Genomic DNA, 10,901 nt, shown 5'->3' with positions numbered 1-10,901 from the left:
CTTGTACGTATGCTTACTGGCATCCCCCCAAAGATCCAATATAAAAAGGCTCTTGTGCAGCTGGTCTTTTTAAGTCCTGTATAATCTGAGAAATTGTAAATCAAATTCTGTTTCTTCCCAGTGACAGGAAGACTAAGCCTGTGTTCCCACATTCAGGACAACGTTTGGAAAAAAAGTGAACCTTCCCCTTCAGTGTGAATGAAAGTTGCAAAGACTGAAAAACTATCTAGGTTTTGTTCTGGAGCTTGATTTTCCACACTCACTATCTGGAAAAGGTCATGATGATGTACTGATTCAGAGAGCAGTAGGTTCCCGTGTCTACCTGATCCAACTGGATATGCTTTCTTTGCTAAGCAATTTTAAAAACAATCAATACTTCTTTTTAAAGAATAGAAAACCTGCTACTACATCCTCCAGTTGGAATTATCCTTGGGAATATTAACAGTTGATATATTAAGTAATGAATATCCCACACACCCTCAGCAATAAAAATGTTACACAAAAAAATAAGGCATGATTGTTTTTCTGATCTACCTATATTTTTCCTCTCTCCACATTAATATTCCTGATGACAAACAACATATGGGCACGTGAACTGGTACCTCCCTTTCAGAGTGCAGAAGCACATCCAAGCGTTCTTTCAGCCAAGCCACCCAAATTTGATGACACCAAAGAGCCACACCCAGAACATGACAGTAGGCACAGTTCCAAGGAGGCCAATCTCTCATCCATCACAACTCAAGTTTAATGAAGCTATATTCAGAAACACCAAATCAAGTGAATAAAACAGGCCTACAGATCCATCTGGGTCTGGTATTCCCTTCTCTTGCACTAAAACAAAAGGTTTTCTATACCTTCTTTACAGCCACCTGAAGTCCATCTTAAGCAGTAGGGAACCAAAGGAACAGGAAGGAGAGAAAGCTCCCGGCCCCGTGTTCAAACTGTGTTCAGCTAAATGGCTTTCTGTGTCACCTGCTTTAAATAACACTTGACAGGAAGGGGAAAAGTAAATTCAAGATTCAAAAAGACAAATTTCTAGGAGTACAGGTAAGGAAGCTGTTTTTACATTATCTAGCGACTTAGTGGGGCTTCCTGCCACATTACCCTTTACAAACAGCTGACAAGCTACCAGGACACAGATTGTAAAATTACTAAAGAAAATGTTCCTTCAATTATACATATCTCCATTAGCCTTATGCATGAGTAAGAACTTGAATCCTAGGAACAATATTGCATCTCCTTGAGGAAGCCTTTTAATTGCTTTGGGAAAAAATAAAACTAATTGGAGACAAATTTATAGAGTTCTCTAGTATGACTGGGACCAAGTCCAAGTGTGCTCGATCCCTCTACTGCATTAGCAAAGTTTTTCAATACAAAAGCATTGATGAATTTCTTTTCAATCCAATGCTAACATTAAATATTTAATATTTTGAGCAATCATTTATAAGAATTTAGTAGCAGGCTGTTTCTAGCACATATGGTATGGTATCAACTTTCTACTTCTTGTTCTCTGATCTCTATTTCTGTTCTTCCTAAAGCCACACATTTTACCCTATTAAAAAAAAAAAAAAAAAAAAAAAAAAAAAAGAGTTTTGAAAGAAACAAAACAGCCTCACGCCCCTTGGCCAACAGCCACCTCCAAACCTGCCATTTGTTGTAACTATATGCTTCAGGTCAGATTGCAACATTTTTAAATGAACTTGCATATTTTCTGAAAAGCACATTACCAGATAAACTGTAACACAGAAAAAGTCACCAATAGCTCTGATGTTACAGGTGACTAATTAAAATCTAACTTCACTGTCATGTAAAGCAGTAGAGATCCTTATAATGAATGGACAGAATAAACTACTGCAGATCAGAAATTATAAAACTAAATTAGAAACTCAAATCTCATTTGCTATGAAAACAAATGATTCTTTGTTCTTGAAAAGGAAGTTGCTAAGCTAATGCAATGAATCACCCTTCTGCAGTCAATTTCTGATGCTTAATCCTTTCTATACCTTCTATTATCTAATTATATATGCATCATACACTTCAGCACTTTGTGAAGAAGTACGTACCATTAACATCTCATCCCACAGTTTTATGAAGTCAAAATTACTCAAAATTACCCTTCCCCCACATAGGTAAAGGCTAAAATTCTATTACTTGTTTGAGGAAAGGCTAGGACATGTATCAACTTCTTTCTCTGAAACGTATAGATTCAAAGATTCAACACTGTGCATCAGCGATGGCCCTCACTGAATCTGATGTAAAGATACTCTTGTGGCTTGCTGAAGTACCATGGATTCTACGTATACACAGCATCTCCTGTTTTACCTATTATTTTACTTTTATACCTGCTACACTGGGTCCGGCTTAGAGAGAGCTGACATTTTCATAGCAGCTCCTAGGGTGCTACAACTGGTGTAACCTGGCTGACAAGATTTTACCTGTTTCATGATGATCACCACCATGTTAGAGATGAAAGTAAGACTGTTTGAATCCTGTATTACAAATCAGCTTTCAGTGTTTACTCTTTTGCTCAAGTAGAAGCAGCAGTGCTCTATGAACAGAAGAATCTGAATTCCAAAGAAAGTGGCAACGTGAAGCTCTCAGCAGCTCAGTTTGAAGCAGAGCCAGGAGTTGGACTCCACGATCCTTGCGGGTCCCTTCTACCTCCAGATATTCTATGATTCTAGCAGTGTCAGTACACTTGCTGAATCTGCATGACAGCACTACTGTGTAAATTGTACTTGTAGTTGCAGCTTCTTTTCCTAAAGTGTTGGAAATATTGATTGTGAATTAGAAACAAGCATTTTTGTACTGAACATCAAAGTCAACAGAACAAAGCCTGGGTGCACAGCTGGATATTCTGTATAAACAAGCCCATCTCTTTATAGACAGCATATCTTTCTTACTCCTATGAGCTATTAAAACCTTTAGAATCAACCTTATCTTCTCCTTCATAGAGTATCTAGAGTTTGCCTATGAGGCAGAGGAGAAAGGTGTTCTGGTAGGCATAACTTTCATTGTTCAAGTCTTTTGTGTGTGCGTTATTTCTTTGTTGTTGCTTTTCAAGCTGAGATTTTCAAATAGGTCTCCAAGCCTTAAAACTGAAGAAATTATTCAGAAACCCAGTCACAGGTGGTTCTTATGCCCTAATTACAGTACTCACTGCTTTCTCAATTTCTCACCCATCAGAGGACACATATCTCTTCTCACATAAAAGGGGAAGGAGAACATCTGTGACTGAGTGTGATACTGTTAACAACAGAATTTAATTGAGAAACATTTTTGCATCTCACATTAGGTGTGTCTCTTCGTTATCTGGTATGTTCACGGCTGACAGGAAAATTATGCCTTACATCTGTACAGACGTGTAAATGCCTCATTAAGTTTAATAATTATCTGTTAGAAGGGTAGTTCCACAAGAAAAACTTTGCCACTGGAAAACAGAAGTGACATAATGAAACAACACTGCAACTGCATCATCACTGACCTTGCTGAATTAATTCACCTGTCCAGAAATATTTTTATAAACATATTAATAATGAATTCTACATTGTAAAAAATGTATGAATGGGTTACGCCATGAAAATGCTATCAGGTAGCCCATGAAATTAGACATACTGTATTTTGAGATTTTAGCTCAATTCAACCTGAATTTGTACGATAATTTACATATGACAAAGAGACGAAGCAGAAGGTGGATGAGGAAGGACACTCCTATGAAACACGACAGAAAAAGAAAACTTTTTACAACCATTTTTTTCCTCAACGACTACAAGTTATCATCTTCGACAGATAAGATCAATAGTATATGACTGATTGCATGGTGTTCTCTAGAACTAACACACAAACAAAAACCACCACTTGCCTGGATGTGGCAAAAGACAAATTATTCCAACTACAAAAAGCTCCCAAAAACCTCAGTCTTATAGTCAAACAGGGATTATACAGATCTGAGAAACCAAAACATTATCAGCCTTCACTCACAATAAGGAAGAAGTTTGACAAACCAAGAGCAACCTTCATACTAGCCAACTACATATTTTGACACATAACATTAAACAAAAAATTAACCAGTTTATTATATTTAACATATTTACAAAATATTACAAAGTACTGTAACTCCATCGTTGCATGACAACAAAACCTCCATACAAGCAAAAGCAGCACATGAAAGAGACACTCCAGAGTATTTAGGAAGTCTTTGGTACTCAAAATACAGTTTAAGTTGCAGCATTAACTCAATTAACACAGGGCATTAAACACAGACAATGTGTAGATTTATGCCACAAAAGTAAGTTGAGCTATGGCTTTCATTCTTCTCCTAGGCCGATTACTGGATTCACGAATTGCTTAGAAGCTTTACAGCAACTTTAGGATGAAGAGACTACTCAAAATAATTCTAAAATCAAGCTGTCAAAAATGACTGATGTATTTTTTAACTCACTGAATTAAACTGCTTCTTCTCAGGACTATACAACAGCAAAGCACTGAACACTTCACAGATCTAGAGCCTATTCCTCTACCCTTTGAGCAGACAAAACTGTGAAAGATCAGTTTTGTCTACTTAAGGAATATAGGATCAGGCTCACAACAGACAATAAAACTGTATGGCAAAACATGATCAAAGAGTATACCCTAGACTACACTGCTGTACAGATAATTTACAAAATGTTTTGTGCACAATGTACATATTTACAAATGCTCTGAATTGTTCCATCAAGTAATTAACATAATCACAGTTTACATAATTTTGAGGTAAATCCTTGAAAAGTTAAGAGCAGAGTTTCACCAGCAAGGCTGAATCTCACAAGTGGAAGATTTCTAATTTGCAGATCCTCACTTACACCTGGTCACAGCAGTGTATGCTAGGTGTAGCACATGGATTAGATGGTTGCAGAGAGGAGGGGATTTCTGTCATCCTTTGTGCTGTGCTTGGTTCTTCGTGATGGCCAGAAGGAGGCCAGAAAGAAGCAGGGAACACTGGGGGCAGCCCAGGAATCTAAAACACATACTAGCACGGATTCTGTTCTGTGGATGGACAGTGGACACGATGCTGCTTGTACAGTGGGAAAACTTGCAGTGTTCAATTGTGCAGTGCACACTAATTGCACGATGCCTGTGTGAGAAGGGGACAGGGAAAAACGAAGAGAATGTGGAACAGAATGAATTAACTTCCTTGATTAGACAATGTCATCTTAGAAGAAAAACATATTTAAGAGCTTTACTTACTCGGAAGTTTTCAAACTGGGTTAGAAATTACGTAAACATTAGAAATTGCACATCTGAAGGCATCATCCACACTTCTTTTAATTTACAGCCCTTCTAACACTACAAATACCTCAAATGACTGCCTCACCCAAGGGGTAGACACCACTTTGAGGCCTGATGTTTCGAGCTAACTGCTCTGTATACATGGGGGATATTCACAATACCGCAACAAGACCACTCGCTGCCTTGCCATTAACATCCTAGGGGACAAGAGAGGAACAGGCACACTGCGAGTCCCCTCTGCGTTACCATGGACGAGCACAAAAGGTGTCCATCTCCATCTCCTAATTAGGAACAGAAGCTCCTGTCTAACCATGAAAAAAACATTTATTGTTGGAAGCATCAAAAAGTTTAACTGAATCAACCATGATATTAAAATAAACAATTTTGTTCTTGAAAAGTAAAATCATCTTGCATCAGTATATCCTGCTACAGGATCTTGCACTACAATATTTAATGCTAATGCTCAGAACTTTAAAATGAATCTTGTCGGTTGCACTTTTACGGTCAGCTGCTTAAATGAAAAACACACAAAACAGCTGGAATAAGACAAAGATTCCAGAATTCCAGCTTCATTGATTTTTCAGGCAACACCTTGTAGATACTCCTTTTTAAAATGCTCTCTTTAAACAAATTGTTAGAACATTTAGGCAGGGCCTCAAAGAATTCAGTTATAATTATATATGCATGAATGCTATTCATATTCACTACATTTGTTTCCTTCAGGTGTTTTTTGTTTTTGAGTGTAAAACTGTTTAGAAGGTGATAAGTAAGGTAGTTTGATGTTTCAAGACAAGTCTATGCCTACTGGAATGACTGAACTCTGTTTTCTGCATGCAGAGATAAAGAATAGTAAGCCTTCGTCTCCTTGTACCATCACAGATGTTAGCTAGAAGAAAACAGACTTATTAAAGTCTATTATTCTAAAGGTCTAAAGACCTAGTATTCAGCCATAGCTAGTATTCATGGTGTACTACAGGGAGAAATAAGAATAAAGAAATTTGTTTTCCAGAGATCTTCTGGGAAGGCGAAGGTTGGACTTTGTACTGATCCCCAGTGATGGCAAAGTGTCAGGTTGTTTCTTGCACAGCTCTGGGCAAGGTAATGTTCTGTCAGCACAAATTTCATTATAAATCCCAACATTAAGACTGGAAGGTTCAGACAGACAAAAACGCTGCTGCTTAAATACTTAACAAGACCAGTAACACTTTAAAGTTATTAAATTTTACAATCCCTGAAATTGCTGGTCAGCAGAGGAAAATTTAATTCATTCGTCCTCTTCAACATAAGTAGATGGAAACCAGCCCACCTAAAAAGAAAAAAGCACAAAAAAATACACTTTTTAATAGCCAAACTAGGTAAAAGAATGGATCTGTTCAGTAAATATAAGAATAACATTACAAAGTTAAACATGACTGACCTGCCACAGTTAGATTGATTATTCTAAAATCATTTTAAAAGAGTAACTTATAGATATGATGATTTCAAGACTAAATGCCTCCTCACTTGGAAAAAAAAAAAAAAAAAAGAAAGAAAAAAAACACCTTTGCCCAAATTGTAGGTCTTTGCATTTAGGAAGAAAACAGCTAGAAAAGTCAAGAGCAGAAGTAGCTTTTACTATAGACAGGATGCTGCTACCTTTAGAACATGCAGATGGGAAGTTAAGTATTTCACAGGCTTTGGCCAGGTCGAGAGAATCACCTTACAAAGGAAATAGCGACCGATTCCATTGCATTACATGGAGTTGGGTCCCGCTGCTGACAATGGGACTTTTAGATTAAACAGAACCGGAAGGCAGAGATCACTGTTTTACACTTCATAACTTACAAAGTTATCTCTATTCTGAAATTAATGATGTGTCAAATAAGGATTATATTAGACATACAGAGAAGCAATGTCGTATTATTGTCTTATCTATTCACTTTGTTTTTTCATTCAGACTTTATTCTTAAGTTAATTTAACACTGGTGAAAGACCTCAAAACCAAACCTAGAACACAACTGGAACAAGTGATTGCATAAGCATTTTTTGAGACTACATTACCAAAGTATCTACAGCAGTGATCTTAGATCTTATAATCTCAAGGCCGGGCTGTGAAAGCCATCAGAAGGAATTCTAGTGTACAACAGGGTGTATTTTAGGAAGCAGGTAGCCACATTGGAATGGGATGCTCCATTTTCTTTGACACATTAAGGATATGGGGTGATCACTTCCTCTTCCTTATTTCTTTTTGCCTGTTTTCACTTTAAGATCATAACCAGTTCCACGTACATTTAAAAAAAAATCTCTACATTGCTTAAAGCACTACATCTGGATGTATGCTCCCTCATCTTCTCCTACTGGACTTGCAACTTTCATTTCCAGTGTCCATACAGTTCGCTTTCCTCCAGTCCACTTATAAAACAGGAGAGAAAAAAGGCATTCCTTGACCTTGCCTCTCAGCTCTTTAGACAAGTAAACAGCAGCCCCGAATTCTCCTGACTAATATGCATTAAGGAGCAATCCAACAAGATTGAAACAATATAGTCTTTGTAGGTCAGAACTGAAACCTTATTTCCATACATTCAAAGCCAGGTAAGTCTCAGAGTGCAGCATGAAGTGACTTTGTAAAAAACACTACTAGAATGTATACACCACTTAATCGGAACCTTTTTTTAATCGGAACCTTTTTTTTTTTTCTTTTTTTTTTTCCTTTTTCTTTTTAAGAGATCAAAAGCAGAAGCCTCTTAAAAATCCATGGCTGATTCCACAGCATTATAGTCTAGTAAAGAGGTGGCAATCCTCCTGCACGAAACTGCAAACCAGACTCCCAGCACCAGGAGCTCAAAGAGATCCTGAGGTTCTGACCTCCCCTCCCCCAAATCCATGTGCAACATTTCAAGAAAAGTCAGCAGTAGCTGTACTATTAATCCTTGTTATTTTCCAACCAAATAATCTTGTCCAAATATTCAGCCTGGCAGGTTACATTAAATAACCAATTAATTTAGATGCTGGGAAAGCTAGCTGGCAGGAGTGCTGCCTGGCTACTATGAAGCAGATGAGAACATGCAAACCTTTTTTGTCTCTTAAATACACGAGGTGCAACAATATAGGAACACACCTTTTTACAAAATCACCCCCAGTGAAGGCAATACAAATAAGACAAATAAGACAAAAACAACATACCCTTCCATTTACTTCACCTCTCCACCAGCCATTCGCACTCATCTTTGTATAAATTTTTACAACGTCCCCTTTCAATAAGGACAGCTCTCTCATGTCTCGTGCACAGAAGTCATACCTGGCTATGGCAATGCCTATCACCTTTGGGCTTAACACTGAAACAAAACAGAAGTTGGTATTATTAGGGTTTGTTAATTGACAGCTAAATAAGGTAAATAACATTACTGTAAAATATAAGACCATGATTTCATGACAACATACACTGACATTAACTTTACGGAAATATGAAAGCATCTGCACTAAAGATATCAAGAAGGTTTCATTGTCGGTGAATGGTAAAAGTTGAAGGGATTAATGATTTGTTATAGTTTGCTATTATTAGAAAAAAATCAAATTTAATAAACCATAAGAAAATAACTTTCATCCCCCAAATTGCTAAATACATTTGAAATTATTGTATTTTTGTGTTTCATAATAAAACTTGCTGCCAGTTACATGCATCAACATATTTTACTGGTCACTAGTTTCTTTCCAAACGAATTATTAGCAGCTACTGTTGGTTTACATTTACCCCTCTAATGAAGCAAAACAGAATAAGGTGCTGTTCCTTCAGAAACAATTCCCCAGTTAAATATTAATGCACATCAAATTGGAAGTTAACATCAGCATGAGAAAAAAAATTAAAGTGTCCACAGCGAATTTGTATAGATCATTCGTTACAACCTGCATGAACACCAGCTAATATAATCTCACTCTTTTCAGGACTTTATTCTGTAAATCACCAGTGAATCTGCTCTACAAATTTCTCAAGAACAAAACAACGCTTGTAAAAATTTTCCAAAGTTTCAGTGAAATTATTACCTACAATATTCAGCCTACATCAGTATGTAAGGATTTTGCCAATGTCAAGCACAGATATTTTAAGCAACAAAGAGTTGTAGAATATTTTAAAGTAACAAACGTAGGGGGAAAAAAAATCTCATCTGAAGACATCCTCCGCCAAAATCTTTACCCTCTTGTAGAATGTCCTAATAACCCCTCAACCTCCTCAGAGGCAGCTAGGAGATAATGATCAGCCTAGAAAAAACATCTACTACTCTCACACTTTAACATTTGAATATTTGGCCAAAGGATTGATATATAAAAAACACACACACACATATATTAATGCCTTTTATTTTGCAGTTTTCCACTGCACACCTTTGTAGGTAGAAATTTATATGCACAAGCCAGCTTCCATCTGAAAAGATTTCAAAATAATTTTTTGTATAGTCACGAGGGACAGCTTCATTATACTATACGTAAAATCATGGTTTTCCCCCCTCAGAACCATTTCCAATTTCTTAAAATCTCCCAATTGTCCTCAGGAAATACCAGTAAGAATCTAGTTCTCACAGTGCTCATGTTTACAGCATGAAGCTATCGTAAAAATCTAGGCCATGTATTAGGTGTGTTAAAGTTCAAACATACTTTTCCCCCTCTACGCAAGTCAGCTGTAGACATTATTTGTTTAGATCCTGACATCAATATTATGTCCTATATCTTATCAGGATTTCAATAATCAATTTTGAAGGGAAAGGGCACAGCACAGGCAGAAATTGTTTTGAAAAGGAAAATAAGAAAGGAGCTACTGGTTGTAGTGTCAGTAACCATTTACAAGCGCAGCAACATCACTGTCAGATTTGCAGAAGCAGGGAGTGATTCTGGGCAACAGCGTATCACTACTTGTGCTAGAAAGGAGGAAAATGGGCAAGAACAAAGGCAACACGAGGCAAAGATGAACAAATTTGGGAAAACACAAAAGGAAAAAATGACAGATGGAAGAAATGCGTGGACAAACAGAGAAGAGGGAAAATACCAAGGAGAACTAGGGTAGAAAAATAAAGTAGGGCAGATCTGGGGAGAAGGAGGAGGAGAACTCTTATTCAAGTTGTGACTCCAGCGAGGAAAACATGACAAAAGCAATAAAAATCAAAAGCATAAAGCCTTGAGACAGGAAGTAGCAGAATTTAGATTAATTTAGAATCCAATATCTAGATTTTCAAATAACAGATGTTTGTTACAGGAAATATATGAAGGGAAGCCAGTCAATTAGGGAATACAGGAGAAGTCCCAGTGTTTCTTTTGGAAAACTATTAACCCTATCTCTCTGGTGACAGTCACAAAAAACTTGAACAGAGATATCAGTCCTGAAATCCCAATCCAAGCTGTCCCTGGGTAAATCTTGAGAGACGACAGCATGCAGAAAGGACACCCATACGGATTGGAAGGAGTAGAAACACTGAGTCAAGTACAGAAGTAGGTACAGGACGTGGGTACAGGGAGAATAAGGAAGGAGAGAAAGGATTAGCAGCAGAGATTGATGGAAAGAAAGGGCCCAACAGGAGAATATAAAGAAAAAAAAGAAATACCAATAAAAAACAAAGCTATCAAGGAAGGAGTCATAAAAAAACACCTCGTATATTAGGAGGGAG

General features: G+C 37.2%; 1 protein-coding gene across 1 annotated transcript in view; it reads right to left on the bottom strand.

Moving 5' to 3' along the window:
- Positions 1-5,920: 5,920 nt before the first annotated feature.
- Positions 5,921-10,901, bottom strand: part of VAV3 (vav guanine nucleotide exchange factor 3) — a gene marked incomplete at its 5' end in the record, with an annotated part of 160,739 nt that continues 155,758 nt past the window's right edge. Inside the window, 2 exons of the mRNA XM_084290678.1 lie at positions 5,921-6,574; positions 8,431-8,582. Coding sequence (XP_084146804.1) covers positions 6,533-6,574; positions 8,431-8,582 — 194 coding nt within the window. The 3' untranslated portion in view covers positions 5,921-6,532. The remainder of the gene's footprint in view (positions 6,575-8,430; positions 8,583-10,901) is intronic.

The sequence above is a fragment of the Netta rufina genome, assembly GCF_964035555.1.
Source record: "Netta rufina genome assembly, chromosome: 8".
Taxonomy (NCBI): Eukaryota; Metazoa; Chordata; class Aves; order Anseriformes; family Anatidae; genus Netta; species Netta rufina.
This window is presented reverse-complemented; position numbering and strand designations above follow the sequence as displayed.